We start from the raw sequence: 24,495 nt of genomic DNA on the forward strand, positions 1-24,495 counted from the left end.
GCTCCTGAGTAGCTGGGATTACAGGTGTGTACCACCACACCCGGCCAATTTTGTATTTTTAATAGAGACAGGATTTTGCCATGTTTGGCAGGCTGGTCTCCTGACCTCAAGTAATCTGCCTGCCTCGGCCTCCTAAAGTGCAGGGATTACAGGTGTTAGCCACTGTGCCCGGTTAAAGATTTGGCTGTTACAGGAGAAAATATAAATTCCAATAAGAGTCTTTATTTTCTTACCTCATAATAAGGGAGGATATTTTGTTCATCTTTTTTTTTATTGAAGCATTTCAATTATATGTAGATATTCTCTGCTTTTTTGAAATATATGTAAATCATATTATAGCTAAAGAAACATTTTGTTATTCTTTCTGACTCAGGATTGTCTTTAGGACCTCAGAACAATTGCAGGGTTTTTGCTTTGGCAAAGGTTTTTTTTTTTTTTTTTTGCCACTTTCAGTATCTGAATGTAGATACAGATTTGTTTGGATTAAAGCTCATATTGAGTGCACAAAAAGTTGAGCACAAAGATAGGATTAAACTTAGCAATACAGAATGATAAAGACTAAAAGATGCTGAATAAGTTTCTTTGAAAAAAACTGATTATCCAAGGTAATTATCTAATATTTGCAGGCTGAAGTACTTAACACTGCAAAAGCAAGAACAGTTCAGTGTATAAATTGAACAGTGGAGTCTGTAGTTATGCTTTGGTTCCTATTTATTAGTTCAAAACAGTTAGCATGTGTTTGTAGACAACTTGCATTTATATAAATTATGCAGTATTTCCTTTTTTTTCAGACAGAGTCTTGCTCTGTTGCCCAGGCTGGAGTGCAGTGGCGCAATCTCAGCTCACTGCAACCTCTGTCTCCCGGGTCCAAGTGATTCTCTTGAGTAGCTGAGATTACAGGCGCCCATCATCATGCCCGGATAATTTTTGTATTTAGTAGAGACGAGGTTTCACCATGTTTGCCAGGCTGGTCTTCAACTGTTAACCTCAGGTGATCATCCTGCCTCAACCTCCCAAAGTGCTGGGATTACAGTCATAAGCCACTGCACCTGGCCTAAATTATACAGTATTTTCTACAATAGTATGAATATAAGACCATAATATTTATTGAGTGAATTTCTTAAATAGTCATTTTAGTATTATTCATACAAAGTTTTCTTTTTTAATTTCTTTTGTTTTATAAAGACGGGGTTTCACCATGTTGGTCAGGCTGGTCTTGAACTCCCGACCTCAGGTGATCCGCCCACCTTGGCCTCCAAAGTGCTTGGATTACAGGTGTGAGCCACCACTCCCAGCCTTCTTTTTTTTTTTTTTTTTGAGACGGAGTTTTGCTCTTGTTGCCCAGGCTGGAGTGCAATGGCGTGATCTTGGCTCACTGCAACCTCTGCCTTCTGGGTTCAAGTGATTCTCCTGCCTGAGCCTCCTGAGTAGCTGGGATTGATTACAGGTGTACGCCACCATGTCCAGCAATTTTGTATTTTTAGTAGAAACAGTTCCTTCATGGTGGTCAGGCTGCTCTTGAACTCCCAACTTCAGGTGCTCCACCTGCCTTAGCCTCCCAAAGGGCTGGGATTATGGGCATGAGCCACCACACCTGGCCTGAAATATGAAGTATTATAACGAAATTATGGCTACAGAAAATTTTTAAAAATTCTACATTGTTACTAGTATGTTAAAATCATTTATACTTAGATACTGATATCTAATATCCAAAAAATTCACTACAAAATTGTTATAGTAGATGTTAGTCTGACATGAGTATTAATTCACCCAATAGAGATAATTACAGATAAGCATGCTTTCAGTATCTTTTATTTTTCTAAACTTGAATGCTTCTATTATAGTACAAATAAACGTGATGGATGATGTGGTCATGCAAAAAATAGAACAGCTTTTAAGTTAGCTATATTGTAAGCTCAAATATATTTGTGAAATATATAAACGAAGTCAGATTCCAGTTCTTCATCAACAAGTGTTGGTGGGCCGGGTGTGGTGGCTCATGCCTGTAATCCAAGCACTTTGGAGGCCAACGTGGGCGGATCACCTGAGGTCTGGAATTCAAGACCAGACTGACCAACATGGTGAAACCCTGTCTTTAAAAAAAAAAATTTTTCTTTTGAAAAAGTAAAAAAGAGAAAAAGAAAAAAAAAAGTATTGGTAAAGCTGGGTGCCGTGGCTCACACCTGTAATCCCAGTACTTTCGGAGGCCGAGGCGGGCGGATCAGGTGATCAGGAGTTCAAGACAAGCCTGGCCAACATGGTGAAACTCCGTCTCTACTAAAAATACAAAAAATTAGCCAGGCATGGTGGCACGTGCCTGTAATCCCAGCTACTCGGGAGGCTGAGGCAGGAGAATTGCTTGAACCCAGGAGGCAGAGGTTATGGTGAGAATAGATCATGCCATTGCACTTCAGCCTGGGTGACAGAGTGAGACTCATCTCAAAAAAAAAAAAAAAAAAGTGTAGGCTTGGACGCTGTGGCTCACGCCTGTAATCCCAGGACTTTTGGAGGCTGGTGGATCACCTAATGTCAGTAGATCAAGACCATCCTGGCCAATATGGTGAAACCCCATCTCTTTAAAAAAAAAAAAAAAAGTATTGGTGAAGGCTGGATGTGGTGGCTCACCTCTGTAATGCCAGCACTTTGGGAGGCTGAGGCGGGTGGATCACGAGGTCAAGAGATCAAGACCATCCTGGTCAACAAGGTGAAACCCAGTCTCTACTAAAAATACAAAAATTAGCTGGGCATGGTGGTGCGCGCCTGTAGTCCCAGCTGCTTGGGAGGCTGAGGCAGGAGAATTGGTTGAACCCAGGAGGCCGAGGTTGCGGTGAGCTGAGGTTGTGCCATTGCAGTCACTCCAGTCTGGGTAACAACAGCAAAACTCCGTCTCAAAAAAAAAAAAAAAAGCTCTAGTCTAGTGCTCAGGGGGTAAAGAGCCATTGCTTTAAAATGTAAATAGCTAAGAAGATAATACCCTAAGTTACAAAATTACCTCCTGTCATGAGGATGTAAAAAGTTAATTTTGAGCCCAGGCCTGTAATCCCAGCACTTTAGGAGGCCGAGGCAGTTGGATCACGAGGTCAAGTGATCGAGACCATCCTAGTCAACATGGTGAAACCCCGTCTCTACTAAAAATACAAAAAATTAGCTGGGCATGGTGGCGCATTCCTGTAGTCCCAGCTACTCAGGAGGCTGAGGCAGGAGAATTGCTTGAACCCAGGAGGCGGATGTTGCGGTGAGCTGAGATCGCGCCATTGCACTCCAGCCTGGGTCACAAGAGTGAAACTCCATCTCAAAAAAAAAAAAAAAAAAAAAAAGGGAACAGAAGTGGGTGAACTTTTTCTGAGAGTCTTAGTCCTTCTGTCTGTAGGTGTAGTGGTAACATGTAAACAAGTGGTCCTGGCCCTTTTAAAGATAAATTGTCAAGATGCAGGTGTAGTTTGTCAGAAAAATCTCATCTGAAAATAAATCTGAGAAGGAGGAGATAGAGTAAAAGGGGACATTTTTTCAGCTAAACTTGTCTCAGATCAAGAGCTGTGTCCACTCTGCCTCTTGGTATGCTATACATTTAGTACTTGCAAACCTTGACTTCTGGACTTGTGTTTTTTCTCCCTAATGAGTTTGTTTTAACTACTTAAAAAAAATTTTTAAGATAATGTAGGGTCTCTGAAAAATATTTCTTTCCTATGTGTCAGAGCCTTCTCTAAATTTTCTGCCTTAGAGCTTGCTTTTTTTTTTCTCCATGTTGGCCAGGATGGTCTTGAACTCCTGACCTCAGATGATCCTGACCTCAGATGGAGGCCTGCCTCGGCCTCCCAAAGTGCTGGGATTACAGGTGTGAGCCACTGTACCCAGCTACCTTACCGCTTTTTATATGCCTTGTAAAATTCTCACCATTAATTATTGATCCGCAGCATTAAAAATGTTCTTTTTGTGGTTGTTGAACATGGAAAAGTGTGGATACTCAAGATTACCATTGGAAAAGCTGGGATCCTTAGTAAAGATGGAGAACATGTAATGTTGAAGTTCCATTTGTGTTTGCTGTTAGTCCTGTGTAGAACAGAATAAAGAAAATGCTTATTTAAAGAGGATGGCATTTATTACCCAGAAAGTTTTGAAAAAAATTATCAGGACATACCTGTTCTCTAAGGTGCTAAAGAAAGACTATTTAAAATCACTATTAAAAATTATAGAACATAGCTGGGTGTGGTGGCTCATGCCTGTAATCCCATCACTTTGGGATGCCGAGGCAGGCGAATCGCAAGGTCAGATGGAAACCATCCTGACTATCATGGTGCAACCCTGTCTCTACTTTTTTTTTCCTTTTTTTCCTGTCTCTAATAAAAATACAAAAACTTAGCTGGTTGTGGTGGCACGCATCTGTGGCCCCAGCTACTCAGGAGGCTAAGGCCAGAGAACTGCTTGAACTCGGGAGGCTGAGGTTGCAGTGAGTCGAGATCGCGCCACTGCACTCCAGCCTGGGTGACAGAGCGAGACTCTGTCTCAAAAAAAAAAAAAAAAATTACAGAACATAGAAAATACCTGTATCTTGAACTTTGCATACAACTGATGTTTCAGTATGATTGAATTTGGACTATAAATTACTTATTGGTAGCAATATTCCAGCATCAATGCTGGTCCTTCTGTGTGTTTTAGCACATCATAAAAGTTTATCCTATTGCAGTTGATGCTAGTGATTCACTTGGTTAAAGAGCTCTCTCACAGATTTTTTTACTCTAGAATTGTTTTTCTCTTTTTGAAGCTGATTTGCATAAATCATCAAATTTAATCTGGCAACTGCTCTTCTCTCAAGGTTTCTTTGCATATATCTGTCTTTGGAAAATGAAGGCTTTCATCCCTCTTTTTTATAGGCCATAAAAAATGGGGAAAAACCCCAGGTTCTTTCACTTACTGGATGTTTGATAAAATACTCTTTTTAGGGCAAAATTATTGGTAATTACTTGTGAGCTTGTTGAAAATTTAGCAACTCAGACTTTATTCCAGATCTTCTGCCCCCTCAAAAAATGGCATAACAAGATCTCCAGTCTAGTTTATTTTATATATTAAAATTAGAAGCTGGATGTGGTGGCTCATACCTGTAATCCCAGTTTTGGGAGGTGGAGGCGGGTAGATCACAAGGTCAGGAGTTCGAGACCAGCCTGGCAAATGTGTTGAAACGCTGTCTCTACTAAAAACACAAAATTAGCCAGGGGTGGCGGCACACAGCTGTAGTCCCAGCTACTCAGGAGGCTGAGGCAGGAGAATCACTTGTACCTGGGAGGCAGAGGTTGCAGGGAGCCACGATGGTGCCACTGCACTCTAGCCTGGGTTACAGAGCAAGACTGTGTCTCAAAAAAATTGAGATGTACCTTCTAACTCAACAAGTCTTTTTCATCTCAAGAATATACAGAACTCATTCATTCTGTATAATGTAAATATAGCACTCAAAAATGTACATATTATGTTCATGCCCTTAATTTTATAGTTTATTATCCAGAAAATTATCATATAGAACTGATGGTGTGGATCTTATTCCACTCTTCTCTCATAGAGAGTATAGCAGAGTATTTCTGTGTTTAAAATTATTTTATTTGGATAATTTCCCGTCACTTTTTAAGTCAGAACCAGTTCTCTTTAGAATTCCATTTCAACTTGAGTCAGTTTCAAAATTTTGCCCATGGCCAGTTGGTAAATATATGTATGTGTGTTTTTCAGAGACCACTGACATTTATGGATGTGGCCATAGAATTCTCTCTGGAGGAGTGGCAATGCCTGGATACCACACAGCAGAATTTATATAGGAATGTGATGTTAGAGAACTACAGAAACATGGTCTTCCTTGGTGAGAATAACTTCAATACACAATTGCTAATATACCCTAAAGATTTTATTTTATTTGTAGAATATTTTTTGGTAATTTATCTTGGCATAAATGAGTATCAGATTTCTATTTTTAAGAAAATCTTCGGGGCCAAGTGCGGTGGTTAATGCCTGTAATCTTGGCACTTTGGGAGGCCTTGGCAGGTGGATTACCTGAGATCAGGAGTTCAAGACCAGCTTGGCCAGCATGGTGAAACCCCTGCTCTACTAAAAATACAAAAATTAGCAAGGCATGGTGGCACATACCTGTAGTCTTAGCTACTTGGGAGGCTGAGGCAGGAGAATCACTTGAACTCCAGAGGTGGAGGTTGCAGTGAGTTGGGATGACACCACTGCATTCCAGCCTGGGTGACAGAGCAAGACTCCATCTCAAAAAAAAAAAAGAAGAAGAAAAGAAAGAAAATCTTGGGGATTTGTCATTGTTGGAAAAAATAAAAATTTCAAGATGTTTAATCTTGATCTGAACTTTTTATGTTCCTGATCTGTAGCCTTTAAATTAGTGTTAATTCCAGAAATTTCGTGGCATAAAATATTGTTTTCTGTACCTTAAAATCTAATTGTCATCCCCAGTTTTTGATTCAGTAGTACTAAGTTTAGTAAAATTAAGAATCTACAAATTAAAAAAAAAGAACCTACAAATTTAAAACATTTTCTAAATATTTAGAAATATTTCTGTTTTAAATTGGCATTTTATAATTAATTTACTGGAATATTCTACATCCTCTTTACTGAGCACATTATTTGGAGAATATGAGCAACATTCATGTTACTTATTTTTAATAAAACAGGTATTGCTGTTTCTAAGCCAGACCTGATCGCCTGTCTGGAGCAAGGCAAAGAGCCCTGGAATCTGAAGAGACAGGAGATGGTGGCCAAACCCCCAGGTAGGTGAGAGTGAATACAACAGATGACATAGATGAGAGGTCCAAATATCAAGGAGAAAGTCAGTTTTTGAAATATGACTTGCGAGCTGTGCTCTAAGTAGGTAGTTTCTGAGAAGCCTGAGGTTTATAAGTTTACAATGAGAGCCAAAATCCCCTTTATGGCATATACAAGACTGCAAGATCTGTTTTTTTTTTTTTTTGGGGGGGGGGGTTTGGGGGGGAACGGAGTTTCGCTCTTGTTACCCAGGCTGGAGTGCAATGGCGCGATTTTGGCTCACCGCAACCTCCACCTCCTGGGTTCAGGCAAGTCTCCTGCCTCAGCCTCCTGAGTAGCTGGGATTACAGGCACACGCCACCATGCCCAGCTAATTTTTTGTATTTTTAGTAGCGACGGGGTTTCACCATGTTGACCAGGATGGTCTGGATCTCTTGACCTCGTGATCCACTCGCCTCGGCCTCCCAAAGTGCTGGGATTATAGGCGTGAGCCACCACGCCCGGCCTGATTTTTTTAATATATGAGATTATATGATCTACCAACAGCAGATTTTTAACTTATTTGTCTTCGATGTTAATGGCTTTTTAGAAATTATTTTGACTTTTAATAGCACTTTGAGAAAAAAGAAAAGAAAAAATTACTCTGACTAATTCTTTTGCCACATACTTTTAGTGCTATGTTAAAATAGAAGCATTGACATTGGGCTCAACATAGTTTTGCATTGTGTCTGTGAATTTGAAGAAACAAACACCTCTTCAAGTTTTTATAAACTGGTTTCAGGGGGTAAAGATCTTGTGTTGGCCCCCCAGGATAATGAGATGCCCTCTAGATTTGTAATGAGGGGTTGTAGGTTGCTCACAAAGCTGCTGGGTCTGCATAATGGTTTACCTTTAGTTGGCTTATTACAAGGGGCTCGGGTAGTTGTAAATTTTATTTTTGGACAAACTGAATATCCTTCAGGACTTTGATCTGTAGGGCACACACTAGGCAGGATTCTGTTGTCAGGTCTGCATATGGTGAGCCTTACATCAGGACGAGAATGTGTATAGCGTTCACTGAGTATCAGAGGATTTTCCCAGGTCCCTGTGTGGGTTTCTATGTAGACAGAACTGGCCATGAACTATGGACCAGAGAGCTTGGACTGAGTCATGGAATTGCTTCAGGGACCACAGTAAAGGCTAAGGTCTTGCAAACTTGCCTGCATGGCTATAAATTGGTGTTTTCCTCCAGACCTCTGGAAGGGCAGGACATCTCCCAGACCTAGACTGGGAGGAGTTTGAGATGGTTACAGGATAAGTTCAGATTTCTCAGTGGGACCAAGTTGGGTGGGCTCTTTTTTAGTCTATAGCCAAGAAGAGAGGTCCTGTAGTTTGCCACCTGAATGAAAGCCTGACTTCTGAAAAGGATGCTCCTCAGTCTTAGACTTTAACAGAGTTTCACAACTCCCTCCTTGGATCTCAAAGCTCTCTTTTTTAAAACATTTTTTATTTTTATTTTTTGGAAATGGAGTCTCATCTCTATCACTCAGGCTGGAATGCAGTGGCTCAATCTCAGCTCACCACAACTTTTGCCTCCTGGGTTCAAGCAATTCTCCTGTCTCAGTCTCCTGAGTAGCTGGGATTGCAGGCATGCACCACCAAGCCTGGCTAATTTTTATATTTTTAGTAGAGATAGGGTTTCACCATGTCGGCCAGGCTGGTCTTAAACTCCTGACTTCAGGCGATCCACCCTACTCAGCCTCCCGAAGTGCTGGGATTACAGGCGTGAGCCACCATGCCTGGCAGGTTCTTGGCTGCATGCCCCAAGCCAGACTTGAAATTTTGGCGTGAAGCAATTTTTTTTTTTTTAAAGACGGTGTTTCACCATGTTGGTCAGGGTGGTCTTGAACTCCCGACCTCAGGTAATCTGCCCACCTTGGCCTCCAAAGTGCTTGGATTACAGGCGTGAGCCACCATGCCTGGCTAAAGCAATTCTTTAACCTCAATATACCATGTAGCTGTCATCACAGTTATGAGCCATGATCCCTGGCTCTCTCATAAAGACATTTTTGTCAAGGAGACTGACAAATTTTCCTGCTGTCAGGGGATTAAAAAATAAATCACCTTTTATTTTCCCATCCTATTGATGTTACTCTATTCATTTTACTTTCTACTTTCTATTTCAAATTTGACTCTAGCTTTGGATTCATACGATTAGGACACTATGTTAGAATTTAAATGTTATGCTTGAAGTAAATTAGATACTTAGTAGGCACACTATTTACTAAAATAGTTACTTATAAATTTGTTTGCTGCAGGCAAAAAGGAATTCTAGAATTTACACCCAGTTTCTTCAGCCTATACCTAAATAAAAACATAATTTATTCCCAAATATTTGTTTCATATATATCAGAGGCTTTAATTATATTCTGGAAAATATATTTATTTATTCATTCATTCATTCATTCATTCTGAGACAGAGTCTTGCTCTGTCACCGGGCTAGAGTGCAGTGGTACAATCTCACCTCACTGCAACCTCCCACACCCTGGTTCAAGCTATTCTTCTGCCTCAGCCTCCTGAGTAGCTGAGATTACAGGCATGCGCCACCTTGCCCAGCTACTTTTTGTATTTTTAGTAGAGACGGGGTTTTACCATGTTGACCAGGATGGTCTTGATCTCCTGACCTTATGCTCTGCCTGCCTCAGCCTCCCAAAGTGCTGGAGTTACAGGCGTGAGTCACCACATCTGGCCTTCTTTCTTTCTTTTGAATTTAGCAACATGAGGCTATTCTTTGCTTTTAAATTTGATTTTTTTTTTTTTTTTTTTTTTTTTGGAGGCGAAGTCTTACTCTCTTGCCCAGGCTGGAGTGCAATGGCATGAACTCAGCTCAGTGCAGCCTCCGCCTTCTGGGTTCAAGTGATTCTCCCGCCTCAGCCTCCTGAGTAGCTGGAATTACAGATGTGTACCACCATGCCTGGCTAGTTTTTTGTATTGTTAGTAGAGATGGGGTTTCATCATGTTGGCCAGGCTAGTCTCAGAACTCCTGACCTCAAGTGACCCCCCCACCTCAGCCTCCCAAAGTGCTGGGATTACAGGTGTGAGCTACCATGCCCAGCCTGCTTCTAAATTTGAATTACCTCAGTTTCATTCTGTATACAAATAACATTTAAAATATGAAAATTACCTCTTTTTTATAATACTAATTTAGTGAAAGTTTCTCATTAGAATCTTCTATTTATGATTATACTGCATTTTCTCTGATATTTTACTGCTATACAGTTCATGCCAGTGATTCAAAATACCTGGCTTTTATGAGTACACAGTTACAGTCAAATATTGTGGTTATCTAGACAAAATTTTTTTAATGCCACCTCAATGTTGCCTACCAGAATTTATGAGTAAACATTTTCCTTATTATTATTTTGCAGTTTTTTTTTTGTTTTTTTTTTTTTGAGACAGTTTCGTTCTTGTTGCCCAATCTGAAGTGCAATGGTGTGATCTCAGCTCACTACAACTTCCGACTCCCAGGTTCAAGTGTTCTCCTTCCTTGGCCTCCCTAGTAGCTGAAATTATAGGTGCCCGACACCATGCCTGGCTAATTTTTTGTATTTTTAGTAGAGGTAGGGTTTCACTATGTTGGCCGGACTGGTCTTGAACTCCTGACCTCAGACAATCCACCCGCCTCAGCCTCCCAAAGTGCTAGGATTACAGGTGTGAGCCACTGTACCCGGCTCATCACACTTTGTTAAATAATGAATATACATTTCCTTTGTGAGAGAACCACATTTCTGATTTGAAGTTAATTTTTGAAAAGATTTGTAATTCTGTACTTTTTCAGTTCTTCTAAAAAACTTATAAAAACAGACAACATAAAATTTACCATTTCAAATCTATTTAAGTGTACATATTAGGGCTATGCATGGTGGTGGCTCACATCTGTAATTCTAGAATTTTGAGAGGCCAGGAAAAGAGAATCACTTTAGTCCAAAAGTTTGAGATGACTGGCATGTAAAGACCCTTTCTCTAGAAGAAGAAAAAATTTAAAAATAACCAGGCATGGGTTGTGTGCATCTGTAGTCCCAGCAACTTGGGAGATTGAAGAGGGAGGATTACTTGAGACTGGGAATTTGAGGCTACAGTGAGCCATAATTGAGCCACTGCATTTCAGCTTTGGTGACAGAGTAAAACCTTGTCTCAAAAAAGCTGTAAATTTTAGGCATGTAGAGTATATTCACCTGACTATGCAAAACACTTCTCGAAATTCTACAACCTGTAAAATTAAAACTCAATATCCATTAAGTAACAACTGCCCATTTCCCCCTTTCTGCAGCCCTTGACTAACACCCTTCCACTTTCCATTTTTACAAGTGTGACTCTTTAACATATCTCATATGAGTGGAATCATATAGTATTCATCATTCCGTTACTGGCTTATTTCAGGTGATGCAATATTTTCAAAGTTTATCTTAAAATTTGACAAGTTCTTTTTTTTCTTGAGACAGAATCTCTCTCTGTTACCCAGGCTAGAGTGCTTGCAACGGAGCAATCTCTGCTCACTGCAACCTCCGCCGCCCAGGTCAGGCAATTCTCTTCCACTTCAGCCTCCCGTATAGCTGGAATTACAGGCACCCACCATCATGCCTGGCTAATTGTTTTTGTATTTTTGTAGAACGGGGTTTCACCATGTTGCCGAGGCTGGTCTTGAACTCCTGACCTCCGGTGATTTATCTGCCTGGGCCTCCCAAAGTGTTGGTATTACAGACATGAGCCGCTGCACCCAGCCAAGATTTTTTTTTGAGATGGAGTTTCGCTCTTGTTACCCAGGCTGGAGTGCAATGGCGCAATCTCGGCTCACTGCAACCTCCGCCTCCTGGGTTCAGGCAATTCTCCTGCCTCAGCCTCCTGAGTAGCTGGGATTACAGGCACGTGCCACCGTGCCCAGCTAATTTTTTGTATTTTTAGTAGAGACAGGGTTTCACCATGTTGACCAGGATGGTCTCGATCTCTTGACCTCGTGATCCACCCGCCTCGGCCTCCCAAAGTGCTGAGATTACAGGCGTGGGCCATCCCACCCGACCCAGATTTGATGTTTTATAAAAAAAAAAGTTGATAGTGGCCATTCTAATGAGTGTTGAGTGATCTTGCTTTTCTTTGTGATTTCTATTCATGCCTTCACATATTAGTAAATTTGTATGTCATTTCGAAGGCTCTTTCCTGTGTGTGTGTGCGTGCGCGTTTCTTGAGACAGTCTCGCTCTGTTGCTCAGGCTGAAGTGCAGTGGCATGTACCTCTGCCGCCCAGGTTCAAGCGATTCTCCTGCCTCAGTCTCCTGAGTAGCTGGGATTACAGCAGTGTGCCACCACGCCTGGCTCATTTTTATATTTTTAGTAGAGACAGTGTTTCACCATGTTGGTCAGGCTGGTCTTGAACTCCCAACCTCAGGTGAACTGCCTGCCTTGGCCTCCCAAGTGCTGGGATTACAGGCGTGAGCAGCCACCATGAATTTGTTCACCACTGTAGGATGTATTAACACCTTTTCTTTTTTTTGAGACGGAGTCTTATTCTGTCACCCAGGTTGTATTGTGGTGGCAGGATCTTGGCTCACTGCAACCTCTGCCTCCCAGGTTCAAGCTATTCTCCTGCTTCAGCCTCCCAAGTAGCTGGGACTACAGGCGCGTGCCACCACTCCTGGCTGATTGTTTTTTTTTATTTGAATAGAGACAGGTTTCACAGTGTTGCCGAGGCCTCTTGAACTCCTGAGCTCAGGCAGTCAGCCCACTTCTGCCTCCCAAAGTGTTAGGATTACAGGAGTGAGCAACCATGCCCAGCCTGTACTGACATCTTAACAACATTATATTGACTCTTGACCAAGAATATGTTGAAGAAGTGTTTTATTCAAGACAGGGTTTCGCTCTTGTTCCCAGGCTGGAGTGCAATGGTGCGATCTCAGCTCACAGCAACCTCTGCCTCCCAGGTTCAAGTGATTCTCCTGCCTCAGCCTCTTGAGTAGCTGAGATTACAGGCATGCACCACCATGCCCAGCTAATTTTGTACATTTAGTAGAGACGGGGTTTCTCCATGTTGGTCAGGCTGGTCTTGAACTCTTGACATCAGATGATCCACCTGCCTTGGCCTCCCAAAGTGCTGGGATTAGTTTAGTCATAATATACTGACAATGCTCTGCGACATAACCGTAGAATACTTTTATCTTTCAGAGCCAAATCTCAGTACACATTAGACAACTACCAATTTTTCCCATTTCCTGACACTTTTCAACATTACTCCGTTTTCTGCTTTTAAGAGTGTAACTGGTTTATATATCTCACTAAATCTGTCTTTTTGTGGCTGGCTCATTTCATTTTACATAATGTCATTAAGCTTTATCTGTATAGTTGTTAGAATAGTTCCTGTTCTTTTTTTTTTTTTTAAGACGGAGTTTTACTCCGTCACCTAAGCTGGAGTGCAGTAGCGATGTCTCGGCTCACTCCAACATCCACCTCCTGGATTCAAGTGATTCTCTTGCCTCAGTCTCCCGAGTTGCTAGGATTAAAGGTGTGCACCACCATGCCTGGCTAATTTTTATAATTTTTAGTAGAGACAGGGTTTCAGTACTTTGGCCATGCTAGTCTGGAACTCCTGATCTTAAGTGATCTGACCACCTCTGTCTCCCAAAGTGCTGGGATTATAGGCATGAGCCACAATGCCCAGCCTAGAATATTTCTTGCTTATTAAATCCTGGGTGATATTCCAGAATATTTTGATACGGAGTCTCCCTCTTGCTGCCCAACCTGGAGTGCAGTGGTGCAATCTCAGTTCACTGCAATCTCCGCCTCCCAGGTTCAAGTGAATCTCCTGCCTCAGCCTCCTGAGTAGCTGAGATAACAAGTGCCCACCACCACACCCAGCTAATTTTTGTATTTTTAGTAGAGATGGGATTTCACCATGTTGGCCAGGCTTATCTTGAACTCCAGACCTCAGGTTATTCACCCACTTTGGCCTCCCAAAGTGGTGGTATTACAGGTGTGGCCATGGCACCCAGTCTCCAGTATTTTTTTTTTTTTTTTTTTTGAGACGGAGTTCCGCTCTTATTACCCAGGCTGGAGTGCAATGGCGCAATCTCGGCTCACAGCAACCTCCGTCTCCTGGGTTCAGGCATTTCTCCTGCCTCAGCCTCCTGAGTAGCTGGGATTACAGGCACGCGCCACCATGCCCAGCTAATTTTTTGTATTTTTAGTAGAGATGGGGTTTCACCATGTTGATCAGGATGGTCTCGATTTCTCGACCTCATGATCCACCTGTCTCGGCCTCCCAAAGTGCTGGGATTACAGGCTTGAGCCACTGCGCCCGGCCCATCCAGTATTTTTATATTTCAAATTATATCTACTGAACGATTTGGTGACAGAAATGTGCATTGATTTTACCTATTGGATTTCAGTAACAAAGCAACAATAATGATGGTTATTAAATAACTATATGACAATACATGTGAAAGTTTATATAGGTGGTGCATTTTATTTTATTAGTCTACTTTTTTACCTTTATACTCATACCAAATTGTTTTAATTCTGTAGCTCTGTGGTGTTTTTTCTTTTGTAATAAGAAACTGTAATGCTAAAACATTTTCTTTTCTGAAGATTGTTGGCTATTGTCTCTCAAAGCTTCCATATACTTTTGTAGTAGTTATTGTTGCTTCAAACATGCAATGAGAAATTTTAAAAAAGCATTTCAGTAAGTCTGTAGATTACATTTAGTATGGAAATAATTATTTCAACCTTTGAACAGGAGCCCGTTCAAGAGTGTCTTGTTTAATTTCAATATATTTGTATAATTTTTAAGTTTTTTTCTATTATTTTATACTTTCTTTTAGGTTATAGAAAGTGATCCATAAAAATTCAAATTGAAAAATTTTGTTAAGACTTCTCTTTTGGCCTAATAGGTGGACTATCAAGGAGAATGTTGTATGAGCTACTGAGAAGGCTGTATATCCTAATATTGCTGAGGAGGGTTCTCTATACTTCTGTTAGGAATGGTTGTTTTATACTGTCTTAAAGTCTTCTGTTCCCTTACTAATATTCTCTTTTGGTTTACTTTCATTACAGAAAGTTGGGTGTTGAAATATGCAACAATAATTATATTGCTCTGTGTGTTTTTTGATTCTGTTAATATTTGCTTTATATATTTAGAAGCCTAATGTGAGATACATACACACATGCGTATACAAATTTGTCGTAGGTTCTCAATAAGTAAATCTATTGTTTAATGTCCTCCTCTGTATCTTTGAAATTTTGACTTAAAATACATTTTATAAAATATGGCAGTTTTTGACTTAAGATATAGCTCATGTAATATTATTCTGACCTCTTCTGCTCTTAATCTTGTTGCATGGAATGTCTACATCCATCTTGCCACTTTCAGTCTTTTTCTTTTGAGATGGAGTTTCGCTTTTGTTGCCAGGCTGGAGTACAGTGGCACAATCTCGGCTCACTGCAACCTCCATGTCCTGGGGTCAAGAGCTTCTCCTGCCTCAGCCTCTCAAGTGGCTGGGATTATGGGCACCTGCCAACACGCTTCACTAATGTTTGTAGAGACAGAGTTTCACCATGTTAGCCAGGCTGGTCTCAAACTCCTGACCTTAGGTGATCCACCCACCTTAGCCTCCCAAAGTGCTGGGATTACAGGTGAGCCACTGAGTCCAGCCCAGTCTTTTTTTTATTATCAGGTCTCAGGTGACTCTTGTGGAAAGAAGAGTTAGACAGATTTTAGTTCTAAAAATTTTTAAATAAATTCCTCTATTGAAAGTATGTCTCTTGATTGTAAAGTTAAATATATATGTATTTATGAATATGTATATTTAAATAATATTCTTAAACAGAAGGAATTAACTAATGTTATTTTATTAGTTGTTTTATTTGATTCTTGTATCTTTGTTTCTCATTTTCTTTCTTTCTTTCTATTTTTTGAGACTGAATCTCATTCTGCCACCCAGGCTGGAGTGCTGTGGTGTGATCTCAGCTCACGGAAACTTCCACCTCCCAGGTTCAAGCAGTTCTCCTGTCTCAGCCTCCTGAGTAGTTGGGACTAGCCACCACACCTGGCTAATTTTTATATTTCAGTAGAGACAAGGTTTTACCATATTTGTCAGGCTGATCTCCAACTCCTGACCTCAGGTGATCCACCTTCCTCAGCCTCTCAAAATGCTGGGATTACAGGCAGGAGCCACTGCCCCCTGGCCTCTTTTACTTATTTCTTATTTTGTTTTGTGTATCTATATAGATACATAATTTGTGGTACCTTAGGGATTACATAAACCTCTAAAACATACAACAATATATTTTAATTTGGTAAGAAACAAACTTCAGTTGCATATAAAAATTATACCTCAGAATTCTAATTTCTTTATTCTCTAAAATTCCTTCAATTTTTGAACATAGTTAAAAATGTTTTCTGCATCATTATGATTTTGTTAGGAAATTTTATTTTTGTGTATGTGCATATCTTTCTCAGACAATGAATTTTTGTATGATTGTCATTTCTTGAATTATGTTATTTGCAGTAAAAGAAACTGCCTTCAGCATCTTTTATATGTAGGGCATATGCAGTGCCAATGTACTTTTTCAGAATTTGGCTTATTTAGGAAGGCTTTTTTCTTCCTATTTGGCAAGACAGATTTCCTGATGGTATTATTCTCACATGATAGCTTTTGTTTTCAGGAGTTTGACTATATCACAGCGTTTTCTTCTGGCTTGCAAAATTTTAGGTATCAATTCACTGGTTATCTCATAAGACTATGTTTGTAAATGACACATCGCTTTTATCTTGCAGCTCCCAAGATTGTCTTGTGTCACTTTTGAAATTGTGCTTAATTTGTGTTTCTTGCTTGGTGTGGTGGCACATGCCTGTAATATCAGCACTTTGGGAGGCTGAGGCAGGTGGATCACAAAGTCAAGTTCAAGACCAGCCTGGCCAAGTTGGTGAAACTGCATCTCTACTAAAAATACAAAAATTAGCTGGGTGTGGTGATGGGCACCTGTAATCCCAGCTACTTGGGAGGCTGAGGCAGGAGACTCACTTGAGCCCAGGAGGCATAGGTTACAGTAAACAGAGATCGTGCCACTGTAGTCCAATCTGGGAGACAGAGCAAGACTCCGCCTCAAAAAAAAAATCTGTGGTTTTTTTTTTTTTTGGCTCCTCAGAAAACTGTCACCCACATGAATGGTCTCTGTTTCTTATAAGCATTTTTGTGTATTATAGTTTCTTTGTTGAGCTTCTTTATTTTTACAACATATTTTATGTTAGGAGTTTTCAGTTGTAATTTCTTTTTGTGTTTTTTACCCCCGCAATTTTCTTTTTGATATTTTTAATATCTTTGTTCTTACCATCATTTTTCTGAGTTTTCATAGTTTTATGTTTTACTATTTTGCTTATTAAGTATTATTTTCAATCAGTTTTTAAAGTTAATGTATACTTTTTCAGTTTCTTTCTGAAAACCTTATAACATTCTTGAGGGGACTATATTGTACTATTTTATATACATTGTAATCCTTAATTGTGACATGGATATCTTAAAAAGCTACCTGTCACAATTTTTATAATGTCGCTGTAGGTCCTGGCATAGTCAGAAAAAATTTTCTCAGCTAGAGATTCTGAGAGTCTCTTAAACATGTTCTTATTATCTATCTTGTCTGAAATTTTGTATTTATTTTTTAGTTAAAAAAGTTTATTCATGTTTTTTAATAATCAGTTACCACTTGCTAAACCTGTTCCCTGTTTGTGATACTACCCTCTCTCTGTGGCTGTAGCATTTAGCTTTGGATTCAGCAGATTCAAACTCATTCCAAAGTATACTAACATTTCTTTCAGCACTTTATGTCATGGGAGACAGAATCCAGTGTCTAGAAAGCCAAGACAGTGTCTAGAAATGAAAAAAAAAGATGTATGTGCCAGTGTTCTACCTGTCTTTAAAAAACAAAAACAGGCTTGGCTATTCACTTCTCTTTTTTTTTCTCTGTCGTGCCAGCTGGAATGCAATGGCGACATCCTAGCTCACTGCAACCCCTGCCTCCTGGGATCAAGCCATTCTCCTGCCTCAGCCTCCTGAGTAGCTGGGATTATAGGCACCCAACACTGTGGCAGGCTAATTTTTGTATTTTTAGTAGAGACAAAGTTTTGCCATGTTGGCCAGGCTGGTTGTGAACACCTGACCTCAGGTCATTTGCCTGCCTTGGCCTCCCTTAGTTATGGGATTACACGAATACGCCACCATGCCCAGTCGGCTATTGACTTCTAAAGGCACTATGTTATATTGGTGGGGAGATGGAGGAGCTGTGTTACGTAAACATAACAGACTTTTATTTTTATTCTTTGTGGCTCTTTGCATTGTGCTCACTTTCTGGAGCATTCTACACACTTAACTCATTTATAGATTTTTCACGCATGCATTTTCGTCTGTAGATGTTTCTTACATTTATATGTCTGTAAAGAAATTAGGACCTGGTCTGGGCATGGTGGCTCACGCCTGTAATCCCAGCACTTTGGGAGGCCGAGGTGGATGGATCATGAGGTCAAGAGATAGAGACCATCCTGGTCAACATGGTGAAACCCCGTCTCTACTAAAAATACAAAAAATTAGCTGGGCATGGTGGCGCGTGCCTGTAATCCCAGCTACTCAGGAGGCTGAGGCAGGAGAATTGCCTGAACCTCAGAGGCGGAGGTTGCGGTGAGCTGAGATCATGCCATTGCACTCCAGCCTGGGTAACAAGAGCGAAAACTTCGTCTCCAAAAAAAAAAGAAATGAGGACCTTTGGTATTTTGTTACGCAATTTTTTTTTTGAGACAAAGTCTTGCTCTGTTGTCCAGGCTGGAGTGCAGTTCTTTGATCGCAGCTCACTGCAATTGCTGTCTCCTAGGTTCAAGTGATTCTCTTGCCTCAGCCTCCTGAGTAGCTGGGATTACGGGTGCAGACTACCACACCTGGCTAGTTTTTTTTTTTTTTTTTTTTTTGTATTTTTTTTTTATTTGTAGAGATGGGTTTCACCATATTGGCCAGACTGGTCTCAAACTCCTGACCTCACATGATCTGCCCACCTTAACCTCTCAAAGTGCTTAGATTACAAGCATGAGCTGCCACGCCCAGACTTGTTATGCAATCTTATTTATGTAGTTTGTATAATTTTATAGATTAGACTTGTAAAGAATATGTATCTGACTGTAGTATGTGGATTCAATTGTTATTTTTATTTCTTTCAGGTATGCGTTCCTATTTTGCCCAAGACCTTTGGCTAGAGGAGAGTGTAAAAGATTCTTTCCAAACAGTAATACTGAGAAAATATGAAAAATCTGGATATCACAATTTACAGTTAAAGAACAGGCATAAAGGTGTGGATGAGTATAGGGTGTACAAAGGAAATTGTAATGGACAGTGTTTGACAGCTACCCAGAGCAAAATATTTCAATGTGATAAATATGTGAAAGACTTTCATACATTTTCAAATTCAAATAGACATAAGACTGAAAAGAATCCTTTCCAGTGTAAACAGTGTGGCAAATCATTTTGCATTCTTTCACACCTAACTCAACATGAAAAAATTCACACTACTGTGAATTCCTACAAAATTGAAGAATGTGGCAAGGCCTGTAATGTGTCCTCAACCCTTTCTCAACATAAAAGAATTCATACAGGACAGAAACACCACAAATGTAAAGAACGTGGCAAAGCTTTTAACAAGTCTTCACACCTTAAAACACATAAGATAATTCATACTGGAGAGAAATCCTACACAACTGAAGAATGTGGCAAAACTTTTAACGCATCCTCACACCTTACTACACGTACGATAATTCATACTGCAGAGAACGCCTACAAATGTAAAGAGTGTGGCAAAGCTTTTAACCAGTTGTCAACTCTTACTAGACATAAGAAAATTCATGCTGGAGAGAAACCCTTCATATGTGAACATTGTGGCAAAGCTTTTAACCAATCCTCCAACCTTACTAAACATAAGAGAATTCATACTGGAGATAAACCTTATAAATGTGAAGAATGTGGCAAAGCCTTTAATGTGTCCTCAACCCTTACTCAACACAAAAGAATTCATACGGGGGAGAAACCTTACAAATGTGAAGAGTGTGGCAAAGCCTTTAATGTGTCCTCAACCCTTACTCAACATAAGAGAATTCATACTGGAGAAAAACCATACAAATGTGACGAATGTGGCAAAGCCTTTAACACATCCTCACACCTTACTACACATAGGAGAATTCATACGGGAGAGAAACCCTACAAATGTGAAGAATGTGGCAAAGCCTTTAGCCAGTTCTCACAACTTACTACACATCAGATAATTCATACTGGGGAGAAACCCTACAAATGTGAAGAATGTGGCAAAGCATTTAAGCAACTCTCAGCCCTTACTGCACATAAGACAATTCATACTGGAGAGAAACCCTACAAATGTGAAGAATGTGGCAAAGCTTTTAACCTATCCTCACACCTTACTACACATAAGAAAATTCATACTGGAGAGAAACCCTACAAATGTAAAGAATGTGGCAAAGCTTTTAACCAATCCTCAACCCTTGCTAGACATAAGATAATTCATGCTGGAGAGAAACCCTACAAGTGTGAACAGTGTGGCAAAGGTTTTTACCAATACTCAAACCTTACCCAACATACGATAGTTCATACTAGAGAGAAACCCTACAAATGTGTAGAATGTGGCAAAGCCTTTAAATGGTCCTCAACTCTCACTAAACATAAGACAATTCATACTGGAGAGAAACCCTACAAATGTGAAGATTGTGGCAAAGCCTTTAATAAGTTCTCAACCCTTACTACACATAAGAAAATTCATGCTGGAGAGAAACACTACAAATGTGAAGAATGTGGCAAAGCCTTCAACTGGTTTTCAAATCTTATGGAACATAAGAGAATTCATACTGGAGAAAAACCCTACAAATGTGAAGAATGTAGCAAAGCCTTTAAGTGGTCCTCAACTTTTACTAAACATAAGGTAATTCATACTGGAGAGAAACCCTACAAATGTAAAGAATGTGGCAAAGCTTTTAACCAATGTTCAAACCTTACTACACATAAGAAAATTCATGCTGTAGAAAAATCTTATAAAGAATGTGGCAAAGCTTTTAACCGGTCATGAACTCACAACACATAAGATAAGTTATGCTGGAGAGAAACCCAGAAGTGTGAATAATGTAGCAAAGCCTTTAACAAGTCCTTAATTCTTAGCAGACATAATTCCTACTGGAGAGGAACTGTACAAACCTGAAAGATGTAACAGTGCAATTGACAACACCTCAACTTTTCTAAATGTAAAAGAAATAATGCTGGTGCAAAATCCTAAAAATAGAAAGAATATTACAAAGATAAATGGTTGTCATACTTGATTGTAGGTAAAATACTTTGTACTGGAGAAAACCTACAAGTGTGAAGAATGTGGCAAAATTTTTAACTGATGCTGACAAAACTATGGCTTTGGCTGGGCATGGTGGCTCATGCCTATAATCCCAGCACTCTGGGAGGTCGAGGCAGGTCGATCATCTGAGGTCAAGAGTTTGAGACCAGTGTGGCCAACATGATGAAACCCCATCTCTACGAAAAATACAAAAAAGTTAGCTGGGTGTGGGGGTGCATGCCTATAGTTTCAGCTACTTGGGAGGCTGAGGGAAGAGAATCACTTGAACCCAGGAGGCAGAGGTTGCGGTAAGCCAAGATCACGCCACTGCACTCCAGCTTGAGTGACAGAGCAAGATTCCATGTCAAAAAAGAAAAATCGCTGTCAAAAGATTTTTCAGAAACTGCAAGCCTTTAAAGTGAAGAAGAGTATTTATTTTGAAGACAAACATTAAAATACGAGCTGGGTGTGGTGGCTCACACCTGTAATTTCAGCACTTTGGGTGGTTGGATCATGTGAGGTCGGAAGTTTGAGACCAACTTGGCTAACATGGTGAAACTCCGTTTCTACCCAAAATACAAAAATTAGGTGGGCATGGTGGCACACGACTAATCCCAGGTATTTGAGAGCTTGTGACAGGAGAATTGTTTGAACCTGTGAGGCGGAGGTTGCAGTGAGCTGAGATTGTGCCATTGAACTCCAGCCTGGGTGAAAGAGTGAGACTCAATCTGAAAAAAACCATATATATATATATATATAGAGAGAGAGTTGTATTATATGACAGATCTTATTATACACATTTTGTACAAACTTCACTCAAACTTTGTTCAACATCAGGGAATTTATATTGAAGAAAATCTCAGGCCGGGTGCGGTGGCTCAAGCCTGTAATCCCAGCACTTTGGGAGGCCGAGGCAGGTGGATCACGAGGTCAAGAGACCGAGACCATCCTGGTAAACATGGCGAAACCCCATCTCTACTAAAAATACAAAAAATTAGCTGGGCATGGTAGCATGTGCCTGTAATCCCAGCTACTCAGGAGGCCGAGGCAGGAGAATTGCTTGAACCCAGGAGGCGGAGGTTGTGTGGGTAACAAGAGCAAAACTCCGTCTCAAAAAAAAAAAAAAAAAATCTCTGCAAATGTAATAAATTTTGAAAAACTTTTTAAAACACAAACTACAGCTTAGGAAACACCAGAGAGTTTATACTAAAATATATTTTTGCAGATGTGGTGATATAAAAAATGAGTTATTTGAAAATTATGTAAATATTAATTCAGAGTAGAAATATCTAAGGAACTGACTTCAGACACTACACTAAATCAGAGTACTGAGTTTAGAACATAATTTAAAGCTGAAGTTATACATAAACATTTTTTATGTAACTTTAAAAGGGTATAAGATATTTTGGAAAGCTATAATTACATTCAAAATATACTTTTTTTTTTTTTTTTTTTTAAGACAGAGTCTTGCTTAGTCACCCAGGTTGGAGTGCAGCCTCTGCTTCCCAGGTTCAAGTGAATCTCTTGCTTCAGCCCCCCAGGTAGCTGAGGTTACAGACATGAGCCACTATGCCTGGCTAACTTGTAATTTTAGTAGAGATGGAGTCTCATCATTAGCCAAGTTCGTCTGGAAACTCCTGACCTCAGGTGATTCAGCCTCCAAAAGTGTTAGGATGACAGAGATGTATGCTGCTGTGTCCAGCCAAAGTATATTTTTTTCTTGAAAAAAGATTTTTTTGGATACGTGAATAAGGATGTAATTCAGCTTTCAAATTGATGACTGTATCTTTATTCCTGTTGTATTCACATGTGAAAACATGATGAATTGTTCCTGCATGAAAGATATGAGAGATTCTTTTTTATTAGGTGAGCATTATTACTTTTTCTATTAAATAATAAAGACATTAAAGTGTAAGATGCATGATGCAAATCTAAGTAGGGATGCTCTTTGTGGTTAACGTACAATATTTAGTGATGGCTGACGTAGCTGTTCAGTTTAATATTCTGCATTGTGAGAAAAATTTTTAATTTTAGTTAAAATTAATAATATATTATTTTACTAATTGTACTTTTATGTGATACAATCCAGTAAATTTAAAAACCTTGAAGTTAGCCGGGTGTGGTGGCTCATGCCTGTAATCCCAGCACTTTGGGAGGCCGAGGCAGGTGGATCACGAGGTCAAGAGATTGAGACCATCCTGGTCAACATGTGAAACCCCATCTCTACTAAAAGTACAAAAAATTAGCTGGGCATAGTGGCACGTGCCTGTAATCCCAGCTACTCGGGAGGCTGAGGCAGGAGAATTGCCTGAACCCAGGAGGGGGAGGTTGCGGTGAGCTGAGATTGCACCATTGCACTCCAACCTGGATAACAAGAGCAAAACTCCGTCTCAAAAAAAATAAATAAATAAAAATAAAAACATTGAAGTTATGTGTAGACTTAATTTTCGAATTTAACATTTTTAACATGTTAAATACTATTGTGCACTCAATGAAACAGTATTTTGCCACTGACCTTAACCCATTCCACCTTAAGAGTGTAAAGGATGGTAACAATATATTTGTTGACATAATAAAGTACCATCTCTAGTAATTTTTTTTGCCAATGGCTTTAAACTGCAAAGAAGTTAAGGAATGTTCCTGAAGGTTAAATTTTTATTTTTCTTTGTCATTTAAATTTACTTAATTTTTTGGGTGCATAGTATGTGTATATGGCATTATATATTGTATGCATGTATCAAAATATGCCATGTGGCATATTTTGATACATGCATACAATATATAATAATCACCTCATGGTAAATTAGGTATCTATCACCTCTGGCATTTATTCTTTGTATTACAGAAAATTTAGTTTTACAGTTTTTGTTATTTTAAAATGTACAATTGTTACTGGTGGCTGGACGTGGTGGCTTATGCCTGTACTCCTCGCACTTTGGGAGCCCCAGATGGGTGGATCACCTGAGGTCAGGAATTCGAGACCAGTGTGGGCAACATGTCAAAACTCCCATTTGTACTAAAAATACAAAAATTATTGGGCCGGGCACTGTGGCTCACACCTGTAATCTCAGCAATTTAAGAGGGTGAGGTGGGTGGATCACGAGGTCAGGAGTTCGAGACTAGCCTTGCCAACGTGGTGAAACCCTGTCTGCCAAAGATAGAAAAAGTTAGCTGGGCGTGGGGGTGGACATCTGTAATCCCAGTTACTCTGAAGGCTGAGGCAGGAGAATCATTTAAAACTGGAAGTGAAGGTTGCAGTGAGTTGAGATCATACCGCTGCACTCCAACCTGGGCAATAGAGCGAGACTCTCTCAAAATGAATAAATAGTATTGACTGACTACAGGGTA

General features: G+C 39.9%; 1 protein-coding gene across 2 annotated transcripts in view; it reads left to right on the plus strand.

The window, feature by feature from the left end:
- LOC103787304 (uncharacterized) overlaps positions 1-23,740 on the plus strand; it is a 38,043-nt gene extending 14,303 nt beyond the window's left edge. The window contains exons 2-4 of one of the 2 annotated variants that reach the window (XM_035285491.3): positions 5,716-5,842; positions 6,669-6,764; positions 18,986-23,740. In XM_035285491.3, the coding sequence (XP_035141382.1) occupies positions 5,716-5,842; positions 6,669-6,764; positions 18,986-20,892 (2,130 nt within the window). In that variant the 3' untranslated portion in view covers positions 20,893-23,740. The remainder of the gene's footprint in view (positions 1-5,715; positions 5,843-6,668; positions 6,765-18,985) is intronic. The other variant, XM_035285492.3, reaches the window with a different exon arrangement.
- The last annotated feature ends 755 nt before the right edge of the window (positions 23,741-24,495 follow it).

The sequence above is a fragment of the Callithrix jacchus genome, chromosome 22, assembly GCF_049354715.1.
Source record: "Callithrix jacchus isolate 240 chromosome 22, calJac240_pri, whole genome shotgun sequence".
NCBI classification, from domain to species: domain Eukaryota; kingdom Metazoa; phylum Chordata; class Mammalia; order Primates; family Cebidae; genus Callithrix; species Callithrix jacchus.